This window comes from Drosophila elegans, unplaced genomic scaffold (assembly GCF_018152505.1).
Source record: "Drosophila elegans isolate 14027-0461.03 unplaced genomic scaffold, ASM1815250v1 contig_814, whole genome shotgun sequence".
Lineage (NCBI taxonomy): Eukaryota > Metazoa > Arthropoda > Insecta > Diptera > Drosophilidae > Drosophila > Drosophila elegans.
The window spans coordinates 16,389,428-16,410,833 of record NW_024546167.1 but is presented as its reverse complement, the minus strand read 5'-3'; the positions used below and the strand labels follow the sequence as shown (position 1 = coordinate 16,410,833).

Genomic DNA, 21,406 nt, shown 5'->3' with positions numbered 1-21,406 from the left:
ATATAATTTGAGGACAAGTAAATGCCAAATTAGATCGTTGATAATTAGAGCTAGTTACGGATAAACATAACATTATGGCCCTAATCTCAGATGTTATCAGAGCCTTTCGTATATTCGTGTGGTTAATCGCCTTAGTGCAACGCGCAGATCAGGAGTACATACATAAAAGGTAAATTCTATCTATATTCGCTAGTTATTAACCATCAGCACTGGTTAACCTCTTATCGCTATTCAACACTGTTTCGTTTGCTTGCGGGGGCGGGCGACTATTTCCCACAACTGTGCGAATAATAAATAAGTTCGGTTGGGAAAATGTTTGGCAATGGCCAGTCAGCATTAGTCCTGACCCCTTCGCCATGTCCGATCGTCGAGGAGTGCACGAGATACCCGGTGAATACCAGCCAGTGCCCAGGGCGCAGGACGAGGCGACTCCAACGACCACATCCTGCTGTCGGCGTCCCGATTGCAATTTTCGGCTCCAGGATGAGCGTAAAGTTTGCTGCCGCAGCCACGGCTACATCATACCCGTGTTCATACTCTTCGTCCTGGTGCTGATTGTCCTGCTGTTGCCTTGGGAGACCTTCCACCCAAATGCGAACGCAAACAGCCCCGTTCCCGTGGACAGTCCGTTGCCATGCCAACTCGAACTGGTGGAGAGTCTGCCCGTGGGGTTGAACTATAGCCAAGGGGACAGTCACCCCCAATTGAAGAGCACCTTTCAGTCCTGGCAGCTGCTGCTGGGTCGGGCTAGGACCTCTGTGGACATTGTCTCGCCGCACTGGACTCTGCGCGGGGTGGACATCAACGACAGCAGCACTGGGCCGGGAGATCACCTCTTTCAGCGCCTCCTGTCCAACGGAGATGCAGGCAGACCCAAGCTGCGTCTTCGAATTGTGCTGAATCGCAGCCAGGACAGCTTATGGCATGCCGACGGCCGCATCCTGGCCAACTACGGAGCGGCCGAAGTCGTGGGCATCAATTTCCTACACTCCAAACTCTGGCTGGTGGATGGGGAGCACTTCTACCTGGGCAGTGCCAGCATGGACTGGCGATCGCTCACCCAACGCAAGGAACTGGGTGTACTGGCCACGAATTGTCCACATCTGGCCCAAGATCTGGCCAAGATCTTCAAGGCCTATTGGTTCCTGGGCAACAATGAAGTGCCGGAATACTGGCCATGGATCTACCACACGCACATCAATCAGGGAAGACCGCTCTTGCTAAACATAAACAAAAACCACACCATGCGGAGCTTTTTGGCCATTTCACCACCTGGACTGGCGACCACTGGAAGGAGCCACGAACTGGATTCCATTGTAGAGACCATCGATAAGGCCACCGAGTTTATAAGCATCGCTCTGATGGATTACTCTCCCCAGCTGCGGCGCAGTGACAAGCTGCAGTACTGGCCATTTATTGACAATGCTCTGCGCAGAGCATCCTTAGAGCGGAATGTGGCTATTAAGTTGCTAGTTTCCTGGTGGAAATACTCGGATCCCAGCGAAGATCACTTCTTGAGATCTCTGCAGGCGCTGAACAAGATGCGGGAGGAAGTGGATATAGAAATTGTAAGGACTACTGTTAATATTATAAAAGATATGAAATTTTCTTAATAGTCTACACATTTTTCAGCGCCGCTTTGTGGTGCCCACCACGGACGAGCTGGAGAGGATTTCCGGTGGAAGAGTTAGCTGCAATTCCTACATGGTCACCGAAAGCGTTGCCTTCATAGGCACCTCCAGCTGGTCGGGGGAGCATTTCACTTACTCAGCTGGCATTGGACTGGTTCTCCAGGACATGGACTACAACAACAACAGCCTGCGTACCGACTTGTTGGCCATTTTCCAGCGGGATTGGTTTGGTCCTTATGCGCTGCCTTTGAAACCCAATTTAAGAATTTGAATTTAGCTTTCATCACCACCGGCACTTTTCAACACTGCCCAACAACCATCAGCTGTTCATGTCATAACAAACGTCAGACCTAACCTCAAATCTCTCAATGCTAAAATAAGTTGAAATTTCCTGCCACTCAAATAAAAATAAAAGCAAATACAAAAAAAACATGGCTAACAAGCCGACACGCGATGTGATCGGTATAATTTTCCAAAACTTTTGGAAGTCCCTGCGGCCGCGTCAGTTTCGTGGGGATTACATTGGGGAGGACTATTTCGGCAATAAGTACTACGAGATCCCGGCGAACCCTTCGATTGGCAAAAGGAAACCATCGCGTTGGTTTGAGCCGGCTGACAAGGATGCCTTCGACCAGGAGCTAACAGCCGAGTGGGAGGCGTGGCTGCGTGGGCGTCGCGAGGAACCACCCACCCGCGAGGAGCTGGTCAAGAACCTGCAGATCATGGACATGAAGAAGCGGAATGCCGCCGAACTGGAGGCCACCTACGCCAAGGGCAAGGACGACAAGGCGCTGCCCAAGCAGGTGGAGGGACCCACCATCGGAACCTTCCCGAAGTACAAGGAGTACGAGTTTATACCCGGCAAGGAGCCGCCAGAGAAGTGATATATGTCTTGGTATTTTATAAGAATTTATTGCGTAAATATAGTTAAATGATCTTAAATGTTCTACCAATCGTTTAAGTCCAAGTCCTTAACTATATCCACGGCTCCGCCAGCCTCGTCATAATCATCTTCCGCTGCTGTTGGTTGGGGTTTCAGTTTCTCGGGTTTCTCCTTCCTGGCCTTCTTGGCTTTTGGTTGTTCCACTTCCTCCTCCTCGACCACTTGCTCCTCTTCATCTTCATCTGACCCTAATGCCAGGCCATCATCGCCTTCATCTTCCGAGTCCGAGGGGAACAGCTCGATCTCTCCATTCTCATTCCTCACAGGCACTCCCGATTTGGCCGGCAGTTTCTTCAACTTGGGCACATCGTAGTCGGCATTGATTTCATCCGTCTGCGCCGCCTGTCGTCGCTTCTTGGTCTCGTGCGTCTTCAGCCAGCTGGCGTAGTAAATGTCCAGGGGCGTGCGCTTCAGGCGGAGCTGCTGTTCCCAGGCTGCCACCGCTTGGGCATCCTTTATGTCAAAGTTAACGCTGCTCTTGCCGCGCTGTTGCTCTATGAAGCGACCGCTCTCCTGAATCTTCTCAAGAACCTGTTTCAGCTTGCGCGTGTAGTTCGCATTCCGGCAATCCTTAAGATAGGCTTTAATGGCCATCACAGTGGGCACCACCAAGTCGCTGAATGCCAACGAGGTGGACTCATGAGCGAGATATTCCAGCAGCAGACCACACACCTGCTCGATCACCTCATCCCTGAAGCCATTTTCCGCCAGCTGTCCCTTGTTGAGCCTCAGCACGCAGGTGAACTGCAGCGGCTTCATCGACACTGCCGAGTGCTTACGATTGAAGGTGTTGCTCTTCAGGACCTCCACAATCAGCGGCAGCACAGGAATATATGTATTTGTCTCCTTGGCCAGCGAAATGAGCGTCTGCAGACAGTGGAATCGCAGCGGGAAGTACTGAGCGGTGGGTATCAAGCGGATCACACCGGTGGCAATGGTGACAAGAGGATAAACCAGCGGCTGCAACTGCGGTTTGTTTGCACTCGCGCCCAGAAGATCCGCCCACAGGCGCATGGAGTTGATAAACTGCCAATTGTACACGGCCTGGAAGCTGTCCTTCTTCTTCAGGATCACTGCATTTCGCAGGTGAATGGCCAACTGCCGAATGTAGAGGAAGGCGTGCTGGTAGCTCACGTTCAGATCCAAGGCGAACATCTCCACCAGCGATCGGCGCATGAAGTTGATTCCGGGCAGAGTGTTGGGGGACACGAATTTGGAGTTGCGCACGTATGCCAGGTACATGGCTTTCAGAACGTGATTTAACATGGTGGCCTGCAAGATAATGTTATGGAATAAGTAAAATGTATTATAAGCTTGCTTACTTCTTAGTTACCTGCTGTTTCCTGGTGATCTTCAGGATGCAGAGAAAGGCCAGCACTCGGACGGTCTCATCTCCAGTGGCCCAGAGCACAATCAGGCGCTTCAGGATGGTCTTACCCAGCGCTGAGAAGGGCACCACCATGCCGGCCATTTGATGCAGATGCTTGAGCAGCACCCCCAGGATATTGGCACTGGATACCTGCTCCACCAGACGGATCAGATCGGTGAGGTAGTATCGCAGGCAGCCGCGCACCTTGACCCACTTCTTGTGCTTGTGCAGCGGCAGACTGCTGTTGGGCTTCACGCCCAGCACTCGGATGATGGCGGGCTGCAGGTGGAGCACACACAGCTGGATGACTCCATTAAAAGCGGCTGCTCCGACCACCTTGAAGGCAGCTGCATTGGGCTGGTTCTCGCCGCCATCAGCTCCATCGGCCGAGATGCTGGCCAGGGCTGAGTTGAAGGCCTGGATCACCTTGCGCACAATGTCGATGGAGACGTTGTCCTGGCCCAACTGCTGCTCCCACTGACGCAACAGGTTGAGAGTGATCTTCTGGGTGCCTCCAGCGGGGGATTCGTCGTCCTCTTCCTCATCGTCGAAGTCGCTTTCATCACTGGCCACGGCCAAGTCCTCGCTGGGTTTGTGATACTTCTCTTCGTTATCCTCGTCGTCGTCTTCGCTTTCTTCAGCCGCCTTCTTGCCTTTGTCTTCCTCCTTCTCCTCATCTTCACTCTCATCGCTGTCCAGCAGATTGAAGTCCAGCAGCTTCTTGTCATTCTTCTTGAGGAAATCGTAGAATTCCGGATCTATATCCTTGAGTCCTTCCAGCTCCTCCTTGTGTGATTTTTTGGCTCCCTTCTTTGCAGGCTTTCCAGATTTCACTGGAGCAGTGGTCTTCTGCTTCGGTTTCGTGGTGACAGCCTTGGATTCTGAGGGCTTTTCTGCCTTCTTGGTCTTCGGCTTTTTGATGGCATCCTTTGCGGGCTTATTTTTTTTGATCCCGGGCTTTGTTTTGCCCAGGGTTTTAACTTTTTTGGAAGCCAACTTCATTTTAACACGAGCAAACTAAAACAAAATCGCACGTGTGCCGCTCAACAGGGTTGCCGGATCGCAGAGCAGGCGGTGTTGCCATCGCGTTGAAAATGGGAAATGTATATTTACCTTTAAATAAAGCTAAAAAAATGACAAAAATAAAGTTAAAAGTTTGATATATAATATATGTTTGAAGAAACTTAGCTCAAGTAATTATTATAAGATAAGAAAATTGTGACTAAATTAAGCAATAAATAAATAAACGCAAAGGCTGCAAATCAACCAAAGAAAACCAGGTTTATATTGTTACAAATTGTTAAAAAAATTTTTTTTTAATATACTTTTCATTTCCCAGAAGGAGTCACTTTCTACAATATTTAAACGTAGAAATAGAAATTAAAAATATAAATATTTTGTAAGAGTAGTTAGTAGGCATAAGCTTATAGCCATTATAGCCAAAAAAAAAATCGCCAAATTGCCAGCAATATTGGCGGTTTTTGCAAGAGTTGTTGTTGGCGACTCGGTAAGTCGCAGGCGAAATTTTTACTTGTCAATTGCAGTTGCAATTGGCAATTGCACTTGCTTTGCTCATCGGAACAAGGGGCGCCGGTGGAAAATGGCACGCAAGAGCCACATGTACAACGCAGTACCCGCAGGCCTGGAGTCGGACGAGGAAGAGATGGAGAACCTGATGGCCAACCTGAAGATAAAGCGCCTGGACGATATCACAACAGGTGCTGGGCTCAACGGTCGCAACTTTGATGCCACTTTGGATGCGGATACGGAGGAGTTCTTCAAGTTGTTTCGCGAGAAGTGGAACATGTACAGCAAGAAAAAATCGCCGCATCTGCGTCAGGAATTCGGAAAGGCCCTAATGGGCCACCAGGAGCCCCTGCTGCTGGCCCTCAAGATCTTCGCCAATTGCCCGGACAGCAGCAACATCAAACCGAAGAGCTTGTCACACTTTGTGCTGGACACGGTGTGCAAGCTCCACGAGGAGTTCCCGCATCTCGGCGAGGGCTGTGAGCCGAACACCAGCATGATAGCCTTTAACTTCGTCAAGACCTCCGGCTTGCTGGCCCTCAACAATGCTGTGATCTATGCCTACGGTCTGCGCGAAGTCCGAGATCTTCTGTTGCCAAAGCTGCGCGAGCTCCTGGACGACGGCCACTACAAGGAGGTCACCCAGTGGTCCATCAGCCTGAAGCTGACGCACGAGTTCGACATGCTGGAGCTGGCCTTTCCGCTGATTGCCATTGAGAAACTTCCGCTGGCCGAGGAGTATCTGGACCATGCCACACAGCAGCGCCTGCCTTTCGTCAAGTTCTTGGACTCCCTTCTGCACAAGGAGAAGCCGGTCATACAACTCTGCGAGCATCTGCTGGGGTGAGCTTAATCCAGATTAATCTTTAACTTGTTTAACTCTATACTATATCGTTTTAGGCGCTACAAGAACTTGAAAATCTCCCACCACGTACTCAGTTATAGGCCCATTGCCAAGATCGTGGCGCGACTGGCCAAAAAGTACGGTTTCGATGATGCAGTCACGCCCAACTACAAGTTCACCAAGACGTGCAGCTACCTGCACTACCTGTACCGCGAGTACGAGAAGGCGCGCATCAACCTGGCAAGTTTCCGGGAGCTGGTGAGTGTCCATGCCTATGACTACGCCCTGCGCAAGGACTTTGTGAGCTATATTGCGTCGGCAGGAGCCCATTCGGAGGCCATCTTCTGGTACAAGGAGTTCAATCTCCAACCAAACGATTGTCCGCCGGAGATCAAGACGCAGGTCTCGCAAAACGGTGCTGGGAAAGCGGCAGGCCGGGAATCCGGCAGCCAGGAAGCCATTGGCGCGGCGAGTGGCTTTGATATGTACCTGACCATGGACCTGCCCGACGAGTGCCTTATAATTGTGGACAAAGCGGCACAGTTCGATCGCATGCTGAGCCATTTGCAGCAGGAGCACATCATCTACCTGGACTCGGAGTGGATACAAAACGTGTACGGAGATAGCCAACTGTGCGTCCTGCAGATCGCCACCGGCCACAATGTCTATCTGATCGATTGTCTGGCGAGGGAGAGTCTGCGATCAGAGCACTGGCGGCTGCTTGGAGCGAACATCTTTAACAATGTGAACATCCTCAAGGTGGGCTTCTCCATGGTCAGCGATCTTAGCGTACTACAGCGTTCGCTGCCGCTGCAGCTGCGCCTGCAAATGCCTAACCACTACCTGGATCTGCGTAATCTCTGGCTCGAGCTGAAGAAACAGCGTTTCGGCGTTGAGCTTCCCTACGGCAATGTGAACCGGACCGGGGACGCTCTCACGGATCTCTCATTCGCGTGTCTCGGCAAGAAGCTGAACAAGTCGAACCAGTGCTCAAATTGGGCCAATCGACCGCTGCGCCGCGAGCAGATTCTCTATGCAGGTGAGTGTTGAGGACTGTCTTTCTTAAATCGAGCCATTCTAATATAGTTTCCTTACCAGCCATCGATGCTCGCTGTCTGCTGTTAATTTACAATACGCTCCTGGCCCGCGTTCCCTCCATTCACGTGGCAATTGAAAAGAGCATTGCTAGCAATAACTTCCTCAGACGCGGCGCCAACATAAAGTGATGGAGATGAACACCCCTCAGATGGATACCGATTCTCACGTAGACGACGACAAAGGCGTTTGCCCAACCTAAACTTAGTTCAAAAGTTAAAGTTGAAAAGAGTATTTAACGTATATTTAGTGACTAGCAGGCAGCTTGGTTAAATGCAGTTTAGACACACATGTCACAAATGAGAAGCGAAACATGTGTACATGCTGCATAACGAAGACGAAATAATGAATTTGATTACTATATATTTTTTTTGCTCACCTGTACATACGTTATACACTTACATTATTCCACTTCACAGAGTACATGTATTATTTTGTATTTTCTGTTATGGCCGTGAAACGAGCCTTTTATTTACCCTCACGCATAATCAAAAATGAATAAAAGCAATGAATAGGATTGAACAACTTGTAGAAATCGTGAATATTTTAAAATAACATTGGGATCAGATTAAAATTGTAAGAATAAAATAACGACATGGAGTGCTTACTTCAGCGGAGTTGCGTATTTGCTATTCCAGTCCCGCTCGAAGACGTTGCGCAGATCGCTCCTCAGGGTCTTTGTGGACTCTGTCTCATAGGTCTCGCTTAGCACCAGGCCAATGCCGGCGGTGTCGGTGAAGTAGTCGCCACTCCAGTTGGAGGTGCCTATGTAGGCCACTCGGTCGGTGACCATGTACTTGTTGTGATTCACCCGGCCAAAGGGAATCTTCTCCTGGTTCGCATCTGCGGGCACAATGAAGCGACGCTGGCGCAGAGTAGAAACGGAGATTAGTTTTTGTTGAATTAAAAATAAGAAAATCCTTTAAAACTAAAAAAAAAATGTTAAATTTTTGTGAAAATATTAAACATGTTTTTTGACTTCAGAACGGCAACAATATAATCATTAATAAAATAAGAATAAGATTCTCTGAGTTTATAACGATTGATATAGAATAATTGTTCCCTTTCTGTACTCACAATTTGTATATCAATATTGTCTTCTTTGGAGGCCAGATCCTGCAGCGACCTGAGGTACCTGTCCTCGCTGGGATTGGAGTGCTTCCACCAGGAAATGAGCAGCTTCACCGCCACGCCGCGCCCCACAGCTGCCCGACGCAGTGCATCGTCGATGAACGGCCAGTACTTATGGTTTTTCTCGTAAATAATCAGAGGATAATAATCCATAACTGCAATGTTCACGTAAGTAATGGCCGAGTTGATGGTGTTGAGGATGGCGTCCAGGTCGTTGGTTCGTCCCTTGGCCGCAAGAGGTGGCGGTGAACTGGACAGAAAGCCATCCATACTAATGTTCTTGTTCACTTTGAGCTGCATAGGCCGTTGCCAATTGAATTCCGTTTCGTAAGTGTAGTCCCATTTGGGAACCTCGGAATCCTTGCTGTTGCCCAGATACCAATACTCCTCAAAAATCTTGCTCACGTCTTGTGTTAGTTGTTGACAGTTCTGGACGAGCACGCCCATCTCCTTGACCTGCGTGAGTGCCCGCCAATCCATGTTGGCGCTGCCCAGGTAAAAGTGCTGATCGTCCACCACCCACAGCTTGGTGTGGAGGACTCCGCTGCCAAAGTACTTGGGAAACGATAAGGTCACTACTTCTGCAGCTCCGGCACTCGCCAACAGCTTTGTGTCCAAATTGGGTGATACACTGGATGGTTCACTTTGGGCAATACGTATCTTGATCCTAGGTGTCTGACTGCCACCGTTCCCGTTGGCCAGCAGTCTGGCGAAGATCTCCTCCCCCGGCTGCGTGCTGTTATCCGTTTCTCCGGGCGTGTCCTCGGCCTTGAGTGTCCAATAGAAGGAAGCTATGTCCAGCTTGGTTTTGGCGCTGTCCAACAACTGCAGCCAGGCCTCGTGGGTGCTCAGGAACTTCGCACTGCCATCGGGATATGTCAGGCCAATGGGTATAGACTCCACCAGCTGGATGTCGCAGTCTTGCCTCTGCAAGACTCCGTGACCCCTGCCCCCACTATAGTTGTGGAGTCGGGGGCGAGGCTTAAAACAGGATTAATAGTCGTTTATATAATAGAAACGTATTAATGGCTATAATAGATTACCTGGAAATATGAGCTACCTAGGAAAAGGAGCATGAACAAGGACACCGTCACCATTTGGGCCGCCTGCTGATTCGCAGCCGGCCGTTCTTGCTCCTGGTTGTGCTGGCCATTGGCCTGTCCATTCTCCACATCCGTCTCCTGGTTTTCGAGCTTTTTGTATTCCGTCATGTCGACAAAACCACAAGATCCGCGATTAGCCACAAAGGCTACTGTTATCTTTATCGATATGCGAGCCGACTGATTGCGGTTCTCACTCGAATTAGCAAAGTGAAGAATGATAAAGAACTAACGATCGGAACTGTTGTGTTCCCCAAAACTTCAGAGAGAGTGGTTCATTCCAGTGGTTCTTCTCTCAATGTTTGCTTAATTCCATTATTTACTTTTCAGGGGTGGAGGCGAAAGGGTTAAGAGAACGTCCCAAGGGGAAGAATTTATTAGTTTAGGTATTGCAAAATATGTATTTTTTCTTATCATAGAAAGTGATGGCTCCTTATTTCAATTTCTTGTAATTGTATATAATTAAGAATTTATTTTATTAAAATATCTACATAAATTTGTTTAAATAAAAACTAACATATAAAATCCATGTTGATTGGCCATTTTATTATTGTAACAAATTTTGTGCATTACTATTTTTATATCGTGACCCCTCAAGAGCTTTTGACTACGCCCCTGCCTTCAAAAGTTGCAGCTAAACAAAGTCAGCTGTTTTTGTCAAAGTTTGTTGTTGCTCTCAAAAATGCTGCGAAACTCGCTATTTGCAACCGGGTAATTGAAAAAAACTGCAATAATTTATCAAATTACACACTTTGGCATTCTAGAAAGCTGAGACAATCGCTGGCATGTGTTCTGCTGCGAAATTCGACCAGAAGCAGCAGCACAGCGACGCCACTGGATGCCGGCACCCAGAAGGAAGTGAGGCACCATGAAAATCATGCCTCCGAGTGGTGGAATCAAAACGGAACCATGGGCGCTCTGCATGCCCTGAACGAGATTAGGTAAGACATCCGATTCTTAGGTAATTTTTAAGTATTAATAAAGTGCGATTTTCCCAATTTCAGGGTTCCCTTCATCAGAGATGGCATCGTTTCGCGCGGCACAGTGAAGCCTGGTTACGTAAATACCACCAAAGTGCTCAAGGGGCAGAAAATTCTGGAGGTCGGTTGCGGTGGGGGGCTGCTCACGGAGCAACTGGCGCGTCTGGGCGCCCAGGTCACAGGCATAGATCTCGGCGAGAAGTTAATAGAGGCCGCTCGGGATCACCTTAAGTGCTCCAGTCCGGAGTTGTCCAGCAATGTGCTGTACAAAATGGAGCCCGTGGACCAGCATGCCAAGGCCAATTGTGAAGTTTACGATGCAGTGATAGTGTCCGAAGTGCTGGAGCATGTGGACGATAAAGTGAGCCTGCTGGAGGCCAGTGTGCGAACCCTGAAGCCAGGAGGATCCATTTTTATCACCACCCTGAACAAAACCATACCCAGCTGGTTCGGAGGCGTAATCCTGAGCGAGTACGTGCTGAATCTGGTGCCCAAGGGAACGCATCATTGGGACAAGATGATATCGCCACTGGATGTCCAGCGTATTTTGGATACAAGTAGGTTATTTAGTTACCTATAGATAAGGATGACTAATAGCCATTTTTATCATTGCAGTGAATTGTCAGACGGTGCTGGTGAATGGAAGCACCTACGACTTTTGGAGCAACACCTGGCGCTGGATCAACAACACCCAGATGTGCTACGCCCTGCAGGCGGTGAAACAACCACTAAGAGAATCCAATTGAATTCGTATATTTTATTTTACTATTAGCTAGGTCAGTGTGTAACAACTAAGGAGTAAACTAATCGTCATCCGAGCGTGGTTTCTTGAATTGCTGCTTCTTTTTGGGATGCTTATTCCCACTCTCGTCGCCATTCTGCTTCCTTTTGAAGTCCTTCTTGGTGCTGAACTTTTTGCCCATGCTGCCGCTCACCGTGGGCGCCTTGTTGGCGTAGTAGGCCTTGACCATGTCCTGGTCGGACACTTCCTTGGGCTGCTCCGGCTTCGTGCGGCCCTGTTTCTCCGCCAGCTCCTGTTCCATTAGCAGCTCCAGTTCCGGATTCATGCCCCGGAAACTAAGGCGTCCGTCGACCAGGCCAGCGCATATAGAGTAACTAGATTCCACCAAGAAGTTCGAGCTGGAATTGAGCATCTTCTGGTTGATCTCATTGGAGTACAGTGCTCGACTTTGCTCATCGTCCGCCTCCTTTTCCACTTTAACCTTGGTGCGCTGCATGAACTTCATGTCCAGGACACCACGCGACAGTCGCGGTTTTGATTTGGATGGCATGTTCCCGGTGTATTGTTTTTAACTTTTTACCTTGAAAATAAGGTTGAACTCCAGCACGTTGATTTTTTATAAAGCAGTATAAGGGAACAAAACAAAAGGGGCAAAAATGGCAGTGTTGCAAAGCGCCGTTGGCTGGCTAAGAAAACGTGGCGCGCCCATGTTTATGCGATATTTAAAAAAGCAATTGAAATTTCTATTAATAAAGCCACAATAAAACCTTTTTTAAATGATATTCTTGCCATTTAAAATATATTAAAAGATGCAGAATTCAAAGATTTGTAAAAATGTTGTACCAATTATTAACAAAAACCTTAAACATTTAGGACACCGAAACCGATTTAATGAGTAAATTAAATTATATTCATATACATTCAATTCAATTTAAGTAGAGGAACTTAATCCCAGTATATCCCAGGATTACCGACATTTTCTGAAATATCCAATTGGGAAGTTAACCGTATCCCTTAAAACCAATTCTGTTCAAAGAGAATCCTTCAAACTAACAAAGATGCAGTATGGGACCGAAATCGAAATAGAACAATAAAACTGCACTTGGTAATAAAATAAAATAAGAGCAGCAGTAAATAAAGAATTCCATTTTGTCCAGTTCAAAACCAAGGGGTAGTACTGCAAAGTGCGCGCATATCGATTAATCAACCAACTATCGCCCAAAGGCGCGTCGCTTTGCCACACTGTGCACTACGAATGAGAAGAGAATAGAAAAAAGTGACATAAATGGCGGAAAGCAAACCTAGCGCCAACATTCGTATTTTCATTTAATTTTCGCTCCAAAGCACAATTTATTCACTGTTTTCGGCAAGTGCATATCAAGTGCAGGCACACAAAGAGTTACCAGAACGGGAAAAGAGTAATCGAATCGATTGCGGACCATGTACAAGCGAAAAACAGCGAGTATTGTTAAAAGAGACAGCAGCTCCGCAGCGGGCACCTCCTCCTCAAAGATGATGATGATGGGCAACGCTGGCAACGTGGTGGAACCGGACGAATCTTCGGCCCAGTCCAAGGCATACGAGGCGGTATCCGTCAGCATGGACACATCGCCGGATCCGCCCACACCGATCAAGTCCCCGTCACTAATGCAGCCACTGCCGGGACAACAGCGCTCCGTAGGCTCACTGGTCTTGCTCACCCAAAAGTTTGTGGAACTCATGAAGGCTAACGGCGGTTCCATCGATCTGAAAGCGGTACGTTCCGGGTGCACCTGTCTTGATTACTCCTTAAACCAGTCTTTTGTTTCCGCCCTTAGGCCACCAAAATCTTGGACGTGCAGAAGCGCAGAATATACGATATCACCAATGTTCTGGAGGGCATTGGACTAATAGATAAGGGCAGGCACTGCTCCCTAGTGCGCTGGCGGTAGGTGGTCATTTGCATTTTGGGGCAAACTCAGAAAAGAGTGGGTTAAAATACAGCAATTACTGTACAAAGAGGTGGTATTTTTTTTAAATTTCTTATTAATGGGTGGAAACAGACAGGCAAACTTGAATTAGAATATATCTTTAAATAGTTAAAGTAAAAATTGTTTGGAATAATTACAAAATGGTTAAATTGATGACTTCTAGCTCAAAATTTTAAAGTATACAATTTCTGCAAAATATGTTTAGACATGTATTTATTAATTTAAACCTTCATTTTTATTAGCGGAGGGGGTTTTAACAATGAAAAAGACCAGGAAGACTACGACTTAGCACGAAGCAGGACCAATCAGCTGAAAATGCAGGAGGACGACCTGGACAAGCAACTGGAGTACGCACAGCGCAATTTGCGCTACGTAATGCAGGATCCCTCTAATCGCTCGTATGCCTATGTGACACGAGACGACTTGCTGGACATATTTGGAGATGATTCCGTATTCACCATACCGAACTATGACGAGGAAGTAGATATCAAACGTAATCATGTGCGTAAGACTGCCTATTATTTCTTATATGATATATTTTGATAGATAAACCTTTACGCGTTTTCTAATTTTATGTCTAAAACCTTATCTTGCAATATTAGGACTTATATTGATTTAACTGACCTCCTTTCTATTCGTAAATATTATCATAAGATGTGAATTATTATTAAGACCTTTATTTTTTTGCAGTACGAACTCAACGTATCGCTGGATAATGGCAGCACAATCGACATTTGCCTGGTCACGAACCAGGGCAAGAGCACCACAAATCCGCACGACGCGGACGGATTTTTCGACTATCGCCGCCTGGACACGCCCTCGCCCTCGACATCGTCGCACTCCAGCGAGGATGGTAACGCTCCAGGAGGCACGGGGAACGTGGTCACCGACGAGCACGGCTACTCTTGCAATCCCGATATGAAGGAGGAGATGAAGCTCCTAGAGAACGAGCTGACGGCAAAGATCATCTTTCAAAATTACCTGTCCGGCCACTCGCTGCGGCGTTTCTATCCCGATGATCCCAATTTAGGTTGGCGTTTTCTTGCAATTCTCAAAGTGCTTCTCACTAACTTGTTTTCGCCCCCTTTCTGTATGCAGAAAACCCGCCGTTGGTGCAGCTGAATCCACCCCAAGAAGACTTCAACTTTGCGTTAAAAAGCGACGAAGGCATCTGTGAGCTGTTCGACGTACAGTGCTCCTAACTGCGGGACGGAATTTACACCTTACGACTGTAGCTACACTGCAACTGGCCGCGTGCGTTGTGCAAATATTTATGATTAGTACAATTCTGACTTTTGGTTTCTCTATATCGTCTAGAAATTTTAATTAGTTTAATACCCTGTAATTTCGCCACACTAACAGCAAAACCAATAAATTCGAAAACGCACACAATGTAGCGTGTGTGTTTGTTTATACATTTTAAACTTAACTCGATGCGATACAGAGAAATTTAACTTTAACTGGTGGATGGGGCAGTAGTTTTTTGTAAGGAAAAACTAAAATGAATAATGGGGTTTTATGACTATCTTTCCAAGTATACGCAAATACATTCCAAGTGACGAGATTTTTTGTTAATTTAAACATAAATTGTTTTTAAAATTGAAATTCTTTTTTAACTTTTGAAAATAGAAGATCAATATACTCTAAATGTTAAACGTCGAATCACAATTGGTTTGGAAAACAAATTTAACCAAAAAATTAAAATCAATTAATAAAACAAATATACAATATGCAAAAGTACCTAGTCATTAAAAAAATAAAGAGGTGCAAGAACTTTTAATAGAACCGTTTCAGAGCCCAAGCCATTTTTAGTATTTAGTAAGCGACCAGTTGAACGCTTGGTCACACTGAAAAGAACCGCAAACTTGCAAACGCGTGTCCATCGCAATGAAACTTCTAGTGAATCGTTAAAAACCGAAAATACAATGAAGGTGCGGGACAAAAGGTCCTGCTGGCAGCAGATTTTGACCATATTGCACACCGATTCGTTTCCACCGGCGGAATGGGAAGAGATTTATAAACATTTCCTTGAAAGCTTTGACAATCCGTACTGCATCCGAAGCAATATTGTAAGCATTTTTGTTTGTTGTGGGCAGGAAATACGATTTTAATAGTTGTTATTTCATTAACAGAATCCTTATTTGCCGCTTAGGAACCAATTCCTGGTTCGACCCACGGAAATCCTTCCGAAACCGGTGGCCCCAGGTCCGAAGACTTCACTATTCCTCCCACCCGCCAATTCCGTTAAGCGTCAGGACGCCAATGCTCTTAATCCCAACGGCCGTCGGAAATCCATAGTGTATTCTGCTCCAACTAAAAATCCTAATGTTCCTGCTAAAGATCGAAGAGCTTCAAGGAGTTCCACTGCTAGTTCCAAGCATCAGCATCCCTCCGAATCGCAAGATGTTTCCGCCTGGAAGCCTAATAAACGACGAGAGTCCAGTGCAAGTGCCTCCACATCTAAGTCCACTCAGTCTTTCTTGAATTCCATTGAGCGCCGAAATACATGTGCCGTAGATGCTCCCATCTTTACTCCAATCGGGCGGCGAGATTCATGTGCATCCCAATATGACCCTATCTGTAATCCCATCAAGCAGAGGGATTCGTGTGCCTCCAGAGATGAACATTACTTGAACTCCACAAATTCATGCGATTCAGGTGCTTTCCAGGCGCCCAAGCGTCGAAATTCATGTTTTCCTACACATGGTCCAGCCGTTGCCCTTACTAAGCAAAGAGATTCAGCTAGCTTCAACAAGCGTCGTAATACATGTACTTTCACACACAACCCACAATTCACAATACCCAATCCTGTCGAGGTACGCGAATCACTGGTCAATCCTGTTAAGCAGCCCAAGAATTCTTCTCAGCCCAAGCCTAAAAATGCCTTGCCACAGTCCAAGCTTCAAAATGGTTTGCCAAAGCCCAGGAACAGTTTACAGCTTTCGGAGGCATCAAGCGACGACTTAGATGAACATATCCCGCTCTCCCAATTGTTTAAGGCTAAAGTTAATAAACCAAAACCCGTAGCACTAGATGTTCCTGCCGAACATTTCATACCTGATCCTCCGCCAATAAAGCGCAAAAGAGGACGTCCCTCGCTCCACGAGAAAGCGCAGCAGCTGGCCCGACTGGAGGCGGAGCAGGCGCTTAGGGAGCCTAGTTTGATAAACCAGCGACGGCCATCCCAATACGAAAAGCAAAAGACGCAGACCAAACCACTGCAGAAAGCAGCGCAAAAGCAATTCAAAGGGATACAGGAGGAATTTAAAGCGCCAACGCAGCAAAATGCATCGCCACAATTACTGCAGAAAACGCCGCCGATACACGTTAAGACAACGACGCACGAGAAGACCATTCAGAACCCGCAAAACTTGCCAAAATCATCTGGAAAGCAGCCCGGAAAATCTCGACTTCAGGGGACCAAGCCAAACGCCTACAACTCACCGCCTCCCAAGAAAAGGACCATAGCAAACGTTGGCATAAAAGCAGTAAGCAGTTACATGGACTTTACATTACTTAATAAGTTCCTTTTGTTGCCACAGATAAGCTCCGAAACACTGCCGATGCCAGCCCACATGCCACCGACTCCGATCAATTTGAAATGCTCAGTTAAAGACGATCGGCCGAGGAAGAACGTAAGTCGAAAGAACAGTCAGTCGAACAGAAGGCACAGCCATCTCGACGAGCACAACTATAATAAGTCTAGCTTCGGCTGTAAGCCCCAGAGACGGAAGCTCTATATGCCCGACAAAAGTGACACCACCATCGGAGATCAGCTGGTGGACGACGCCATGGAGCTGACCAGTCCCGTGGGCGGCGGCGAGGCCAGCGCCGATGGATTCCGCCCAAAGGACGATAATGACGTGGCCCATGAAATTGAACTATTTGACACGCCGATGGATCTGTTTCGCGAGGGAGAGGAGATCGAGCGCTGTCTGGAGAACTTCAGCAATAAAACGCCCAGCGAGATCGACCATCAGCTGGCCAACACCACGGAGTTCTTCGAGAAGCTGCCGAATCTGTCCGCGACGGAGGAAAATAAGTCCGATTTGGTGGGCATCTTCATGGGCGAACATGAAGAATTGGACTACGAGGAGGACGACGACGACGATGTGCTCTCGGTGGCTGCCTCTTGGGATGGACTCGAGGACGAGATTATACCTGAGCCCAAACCAAATGAAAATCTAAAGGCCACAGCGACTTTACCTGAGCTTAAACCGATAGAGCAACCGAGAGCTGTGGAGCAGAACCTCAAATCAGGTTTGAAGTCTCTTGAGGCAGTTGTCGACCCAAAAGTGCCAAAAGTGCCGCACACAAAGCCGTTTCGGATACCCAAGTTAAACGCAGAAGAACTCAAGACACAACCGTCCGTGATGCGATCCCTCTACGAGCAGGAGGAGTTGGATAAGAAAAAAAAGACTCCAGTGCCAGCGCCATCGATTGATCTCCCGGTAGCTGCATCCAGTTACAAAGAGCGGGAAGAGGCAACAGCTGCTCGACGGTCCAAAGAGTCAGTGCCGGTGTTTGCACCACCTTATCGAGTGCCATCCCAAGCAGTTCCCATGGTCAGTGCCAGCATTCAGCCATGCATGCCTGAGTTCGCGCCCAAACAACAGGACAATTCCTGGATAAGAGTCGTGTTTGGTGTCCAGTGCATGCAGTCTGTGGACAACAAGTGCCGTGCCTTTAACTGCGATCACTCGTTGAGCAGTTCGGGCGAAGTCCAGAGCCGTTTGATAAGGATGGACGAGGAGACCTTAATGAACATGTATCGACACATGCTGCGATGCCGATTGCTCTTCCAAACCTTCTTCACCTCGTTTGTGGACGTCTTCGAGCTTCGCCAGCTGCGGGAGCGTCTGCTGAACATGCTGGCCGACTGTCGTCTGCACAGAGGCATCTCTGCGCCTCTGGTGGCGCACGCCTATGGAGCGCTCTATAAATGCGGCCTGCAGAAGGAGGCCGTGGCCTGCATTATGGAGCAACTGTGGCTGCCACGCAAGGCGCACAAGTTTAGGGATCTGACACTGATGATATTGCGCATAGTGTCGAGCGCCAACTGGGAAGCGTATTATGACGAACTGGTGGAGCTGGACAAGGATTTCAAGTTCACGTTGCCGCTAGAAAACTTGATCACAATACTTCAATCGTCTATGCAACAGGGAGACAAATTTGAAAAGGCTGCCAGCTTGATACTGCTTCAACCAAATGCTATGTGTAAGAATGAAACTATTATGTCGTTTCTAACAGCGGCATCAAAGTGCTATAATCAAAATGAGCATGCCAGTTCAAACCTGCGAGCACCAGGAGCAGATTATGGTCCTCCATCGCTTATTGCAGCCCCTTCTACTGGACAGCAACAGCGTCCACCTTTTAGAAGACAGTCCGCAGTCCATAGCTTTAGAGATCCACCAATGAGCACAAATAATTTTAACGGAAACAATAGTTTTTATAGCTCCAGCGACTATCCAAACAGTTTAAGTAAGCAGCGCCAACGAATGTAATTATATCTGAAATGATCTGGTATCGATTCAGCCCTCCTTTTGACATTTAGCAGTATCTCTGCATCACACTTGACATTACTAAACATATCTGATTGATGGGATTTGCCATTTTTACAATTATTTTGTATTGTGGAATTGATCAATAAATGAAAAGTTACTTCTTTCTTTCAACATTATTACGTGTTTGTGTTTTTTCTAAATGAAACAGGACCACAAAATTGGGGTCCCTTCATAAAAAAATAACTACGATGGAAATTGTTTGTATTGTTTTTTGAGTCTTTTGGCTTGAATGTATATGGTTGACATCTGGTACTTTAATATTTCTTTAAAATCACTTGCTGAACCCTAAAAAAAAATTGTTTTAGCAAAATTATGTCTAAAACCGACATTAAGTTGTGCTTTAAAAACGCATTTAAAAATTACATGTACAATTACTTTTTATTAGACAATAGAGTAGCACTAAATAAAATCGAGACTTAACTATAACGTAAATCTGCATTATCTCTTTTGCTTGCCCTTGTTCCAGTTCTTTTTGCCGAAGCCCTTCCTTCCACCACCGCCTCCTCCGCCTCTGCTCGCGCCACCACCACCGCTGCCGCCACCCATGGGCTTCATGCGTTTGCGGGCGCCGGTGAAGTGCTCCGAGTCGTCGTGGTTGTCCCCGCTCCGCTTGTGGCCCCTGCCACCCTTGGTGTCCTCCAGATCCTTCAGCTCCAGCTTGGCCGTGCGCTGAGCCTCGGCCACTCGCTCCTGGAGGGCCATCACCTCGTCCTCCTCGCACTTGTACAATGGCAGCTGCTTGCCCAAGAGGTGCTCGATGCGCTGGTACAGCTCAATGTCGTACTGGCTGACCAAGGTGATGGCTTTGCCGGAGCGACCCGCTCTCGCTGTCCGACCCACGCGGTGGATGTAGTCCTTACTGTGCGTGGGTATGTCAAAGTTCACCACCACATCCACATGAGGTATGTCCAGGCCGCGGGAGGCCACGTCCGTGGAGATGAGAATCGAACGATTCTTGGCCTTGAATTTGTTCAAAGCGGCCAGACGCTTGTTCTGCGACATTTGACCGTGCAGGGGGATGGCAGCCAAGCCCAATGCCCGAAGCATCAGGGCAGTCTTAACCGTGTTGTTACAGGTGCTGCAGAAGATCATGAAGCTGTTGCCGGCCAATTCGTTGAGGATGTGCACGAGGTACACGTCCTTGTACTTGACGGGTATAAACAGATACGACTGTTGCAGTTGCTCCACCGTTTGGTACTTGTTGGACACCTCCACCTTAACCGGATCCTTCAGCGAGGCACGCTGCAGTTTCTTCACCTTCTTGGTCATGGTCGCACTGAACAGAAAGGTGCGACGTTCACGGGGCAGCACCTTGAGGATCTTGTCCAGCTCCACCTCAAAGTCCATGTTGAGAATGCGATCTGCCTCGTCCATGACCAGATATTTGATGGCCTTCAGGTTGAAACCCTTCATGTTCTCCAGGTGATCAACCAGACGACCTGGTGTGGCAATAATGATATGTGGTTTCTTGGCCAGCTGTAAGCCCTGGGCCACCATATCCATGCCGCCGACAACCACACAGCACTTGATGCCGATGCTGCTGCCTGGAAAACAGATAAGTTGGCATTACTTTGGGGTAGTATACATAAGGATTACAACTAAGGAATGAGCTTAAGACTCAGAGGTAGTGACGAATAAAGAAATAATAATTTCATATTTTCGTTGGTAAACAAAATCAAAACAGGTTTAACATCATAGTGTGGGGTACATAGGTATATTAGGGTCTGGGATGAGAACTCACCAAGCGCCTCGAACTGCTCGCCGATTTGGAAGGCCAGTTCTCTCGTGGGCGTCAGCACCAGGGCGAAATACCGCTGCGGATTCTCGAGGAGGGCGTGCAAAATGGGCAGGGCAAAGGCTCCAGTCTTGCCGGAACCCGTCTCGGCCAGTCCAATTACATCTTTGCCCTGCAGGGCCACCGGAATAGCCTCACGCTGGATCTTCGATGGCGCCTTCCACTTCAGTTCATCGCAGGCTTGGCACAAAGTCTCATTGAGGCCCTAAAGGAGAATATAAGACTTAGTTGGAAGTCGGTGATCAATTTCGAAGACTGGCACATACGAGATCTTTCCAGGTCAGCTTTTGATCCTCAGCTTCGCCTTCTTCTTCTGCTTCGGAGCCACTGGCTGCATCTGCATCCTCGTCGCCACTTTGCGCCTCTCCATTCTCTTCCGCATCTTCTTCATCTTCCACGTCCTCCTCCTCCTCGCCGCTCAGTTCCTCCTCTTCGTCACTGGTTTGCAGTTGCGCCTGCTCGTCCTCTGAAGTTTCCGACATTTTGTTACATGAATTTCGACAAAAATTTGAGCACGCTTTGGATATTACCACCAAGTTTACCACGTGTTCGAATCGAAAATCGAAGGCGATGTCATCGATGTTTTCAAAATATCGCTTCTATCGATGTTTGGCAGAGAATATCGATGTACCCATCTCTAACGATATTTTCTTGTTGAGAACTGGCGGCATAACAAGAAAATCTAGCTAGATTTTTGAAAAAAAGTAACGGAAAT

At 47.6% G+C, this 21,406-nt stretch overlaps 10 protein-coding genes across 12 annotated transcripts; 6 read left to right on the top strand and 4 right to left on the bottom strand.

The window, feature by feature from the left end:
* Positions 1-238: 238 nt before the first annotated feature.
* LOC108149444 (5'-3' exonuclease PLD3) lies at positions 239-1,904 on the top strand. The gene is made up of 2 exons (XM_017277035.2): positions 239-1,568; positions 1,633-1,904. The coding sequence occupies exons 1-2, from the start codon at positions 357-359 to the stop codon at positions 1,900-1,902; spliced, it is 1,482 nt and encodes a 493-aa protein (XP_017132524.1). The 5' UTR covers positions 239-356; the 3' UTR covers positions 1,903-1,904.
* A 150-nt stretch (positions 1,905-2,054) lies between these two features.
* On the top strand, positions 2,055-2,573 carry LOC108149445 (NADH dehydrogenase [ubiquinone] 1 alpha subcomplex assembly factor 2). The gene has a single exon (XM_017277036.2). The coding sequence runs from the start codon at positions 2,063-2,065 to the stop codon at positions 2,513-2,515; it is 453 nt and encodes a 150-aa protein (XP_017132525.1). The 5' UTR covers positions 2,055-2,062; the 3' UTR covers positions 2,516-2,573.
* Positions 2,524-5,002, bottom strand: LOC108149443 (nucleolar complex protein 2 homolog). Its single transcript, XM_017277034.2, has 2 exons — positions 3,908-5,002; positions 2,524-3,846 (listed from the first exon to the last, which is right to left on the bottom strand). The coding sequence occupies exons 1-2, from the start codon at positions 4,943-4,945 to the stop codon at positions 2,578-2,580; spliced, it is 2,307 nt and encodes a 768-aa protein (XP_017132523.1). The 5' UTR covers positions 4,946-5,002; the 3' UTR covers positions 2,524-2,577.
* Positions 5,003-5,425: 423 nt separating this feature from the next.
* LOC108149454 (exonuclease mut-7 homolog) lies at positions 5,426-7,931 on the top strand. The gene is made up of 3 exons (XM_017277046.2): positions 5,426-6,313; positions 6,371-7,353; positions 7,413-7,931. The coding sequence occupies exons 1-3, from the start codon at positions 5,544-5,546 to the stop codon at positions 7,538-7,540; spliced, it is 1,881 nt and encodes a 626-aa protein (XP_017132535.1). The 5' UTR covers positions 5,426-5,543; the 3' UTR covers positions 7,541-7,931.
* LOC108149455 (5'-3' exonuclease PLD3) lies at positions 7,842-9,887 on the bottom strand. Its single transcript, XM_017277047.2, has 3 exons — positions 9,584-9,887; positions 8,487-9,521; positions 7,842-8,274 (listed from the first exon to the last, which is right to left on the bottom strand). The coding sequence occupies exons 1-3, from the start codon at positions 9,749-9,751 to the stop codon at positions 8,014-8,016; spliced, it is 1,464 nt and encodes a 487-aa protein (XP_017132536.1). The 5' UTR covers positions 9,752-9,887; the 3' UTR covers positions 7,842-8,013.
* A 382-nt stretch (positions 9,888-10,269) lies between these two features.
* On the top strand, positions 10,270-11,453 carry LOC108149555 (ubiquinone biosynthesis O-methyltransferase, mitochondrial). Its single transcript, XM_017277192.1, has 4 exons — positions 10,270-10,351; positions 10,405-10,581; positions 10,645-11,177; positions 11,236-11,453. The coding sequence occupies exons 1-4, from the start codon at positions 10,323-10,325 to the stop codon at positions 11,364-11,366; spliced, it is 870 nt and encodes a 289-aa protein (XP_017132681.1). The 5' UTR covers positions 10,270-10,322; the 3' UTR covers positions 11,367-11,453.
* On the bottom strand, positions 11,363-12,020 carry LOC108149556 (M-phase phosphoprotein 6). The gene has a single exon (XM_017277193.2). The coding sequence runs from the start codon at positions 11,910-11,912 to the stop codon at positions 11,424-11,426; it is 489 nt and encodes a 162-aa protein (XP_017132682.1). The 5' UTR covers positions 11,913-12,020; the 3' UTR covers positions 11,363-11,423.
* A 593-nt stretch (positions 12,021-12,613) lies between these two features.
* LOC108149559 (transcription factor E2F2) lies at positions 12,614-14,761 on the top strand. The gene is made up of 5 exons (XM_017277197.2): positions 12,614-13,117; positions 13,180-13,289; positions 13,575-13,833; positions 14,023-14,362; positions 14,431-14,761. Exons 1-5 carry the CDS (start codon positions 12,803-12,805, stop codon positions 14,532-14,534), a joined length of 1,128 nt encoding a protein of 375 aa, XP_017132686.1. The 5' UTR covers positions 12,614-12,802; the 3' UTR covers positions 14,535-14,761.
* Positions 14,762-15,204: 443 nt separating this feature from the next.
* LOC108149242 (protein deadlock) lies at positions 15,205-18,975 on the top strand. Of its 3 annotated transcripts, none has more exons than XM_041710607.1 (3): positions 15,205-15,401; positions 15,465-16,805; positions 16,875-18,975. In XM_041710607.1, exons 1-3 carry the CDS (start codon positions 15,258-15,260, stop codon positions 18,834-18,836), a joined length of 3,447 nt encoding a protein of 1,148 aa, XP_041566541.1. In that variant the 5' UTR covers positions 15,205-15,257; the 3' UTR covers positions 18,837-18,975. The 3 variants fall into 3 exon arrangements, with proteins under 3 accessions (XP_041566541.1, XP_017132167.1, XP_041566540.1); XM_017276678.2 differs by having other exon boundaries at positions 15,465-16,820; XM_041710606.1 differs by having other exon boundaries at positions 15,465-18,975.
* A 280-nt stretch (positions 18,976-19,255) lies between these two features.
* LOC108149537 (probable ATP-dependent RNA helicase DDX47) lies at positions 19,256-21,255 on the bottom strand. Its single transcript, XM_017277170.2, has 3 exons — positions 20,958-21,255; positions 20,638-20,896; positions 19,256-20,440 (listed from the first exon to the last, which is right to left on the bottom strand). Exons 1-3 carry the CDS (start codon positions 21,171-21,173, stop codon positions 19,335-19,337), a joined length of 1,581 nt encoding a protein of 526 aa, XP_017132659.1. The 5' UTR covers positions 21,174-21,255; the 3' UTR covers positions 19,256-19,334.
* Positions 21,256-21,406: the final 151 nt, after the last annotated feature.

Excerpts from the sequence above, each read along its gene's own strand:
- LOC108149444 (XM_017277035.2), top strand. The coding sequence starts at position 357 with ATGTCCGATCGTCGAGGAGTGCACGAGATACCCGGTGAATACCAGCCA. Across the intron at positions 1,569-1,632 it reads AGGAAGTGGATATAGAAATT|CGCCGCTTTGTGGTGCCCAC; the intron begins GTAAGGACTACT and ends CACATTTTTCAG.
- LOC108149445 (XM_017277036.2), top strand. The coding sequence starts at position 2,063 with ATGGCTAACAAGCCGACACGCGATGTGATCGGTATAATTTTCCAAAAC.
- LOC108149443 (XM_017277034.2), bottom strand. The coding sequence starts at position 4,945 with ATGAAGTTGGCTTCCAAAAAAGTTAAAACCCTGGGCAAAACAAAGCCC. Across the intron at positions 3,847-3,907 it reads AGATCACCAGGAAACAGCAG|GCCACCATGTTAAATCACGT; the intron begins GTAACTAAGAAG and ends ATTATCTTGCAG.
- LOC108149454 (XM_017277046.2), top strand. The coding sequence starts at position 5,544 with ATGGCACGCAAGAGCCACATGTACAACGCAGTACCCGCAGGCCTGGAG. Across the intron at positions 6,314-6,370 it reads CTCTGCGAGCATCTGCTGGG|GCGCTACAAGAACTTGAAAA; the intron begins GTGAGCTTAATC and ends ATATCGTTTTAG. Across the intron at positions 7,354-7,412 it reads CGAGCAGATTCTCTATGCAG|CCATCGATGCTCGCTGTCTG; the intron begins GTGAGTGTTGAG and ends TTTCCTTACCAG.
- LOC108149455 (XM_017277047.2), bottom strand. The coding sequence starts at position 9,751 with ATGACGGAATACAAAAAGCTCGAAAACCAGGAGACGGATGTGGAGAAT. Across the intron at positions 9,522-9,583 it reads TAGGTAGCTCATATTTCCAG|CCTCGCCCCCGACTCCACAA; the intron begins GTAATCTATTAT and ends TCCTGTTTTAAG. Across the intron at positions 8,275-8,486 it reads ACAATATTGATATACAAATT|CGTCGCTTCATTGTGCCCGC; the intron begins GTGAGTACAGAA and ends ACTCTGCGCCAG.
- LOC108149555 (XM_017277192.1), top strand. The coding sequence starts at position 10,323 with ATGCTGCGAAACTCGCTATTTGCAACCGG. Across the intron at positions 10,582-10,644 it reads CATGCCCTGAACGAGATTAG|GGTTCCCTTCATCAGAGATG; the intron begins GTAAGACATCCG and ends TCCCAATTTCAG. Across the intron at positions 11,178-11,235 it reads CCAGCGTATTTTGGATACAA|TGAATTGTCAGACGGTGCTG; the intron begins GTAGGTTATTTA and ends TTATCATTGCAG.
- LOC108149556 (XM_017277193.2), bottom strand. The coding sequence starts at position 11,912 with ATGCCATCCAAATCAAAACCGCGACTGTCGCGTGGTGTCCTGGACATG.
- LOC108149559 (XM_017277197.2), top strand. The coding sequence starts at position 12,803 with ATGTACAAGCGAAAAACAGCGAGTATTGTTAAAAGAGACAGCAGCTCC. Across the intron at positions 13,118-13,179 it reads GTTCCATCGATCTGAAAGCG|GCCACCAAAATCTTGGACGT; the intron begins GTACGTTCCGGG and ends TTCCGCCCTTAG. Across the intron at positions 13,290-13,574 it reads TGCTCCCTAGTGCGCTGGCG|CGGAGGGGGTTTTAACAATG; the intron begins GTAGGTGGTCAT and ends CATTTTTATTAG.
- LOC108149242 (XM_041710606.1), top strand. The coding sequence starts at position 15,258 with ATGAAGGTGCGGGACAAAAGGTCCTGCTGGCAGCAGATTTTGACCATA. Across the intron at positions 15,402-15,464 it reads ACTGCATCCGAAGCAATATT|AATCCTTATTTGCCGCTTAG; the intron begins GTAAGCATTTTT and ends TTTCATTAACAG.
- LOC108149537 (XM_017277170.2), bottom strand. The coding sequence starts at position 21,173 with ATGTCGGAAACTTCAGAGGACGAGCAGGCGCAACTGCAAACCAGTGAC. Across the intron at positions 20,897-20,957 it reads AGCTGACCTGGAAAGATCTC|GGCCTCAATGAGACTTTGTG; the intron begins GTATGTGCCAGT and ends ATTCTCCTTTAG. Across the intron at positions 20,441-20,637 it reads CGAGCAGTTCGAGGCGCTTG|GCAGCAGCATCGGCATCAAG; the intron begins GTGAGTTCTCAT and ends TCTGTTTTCCAG.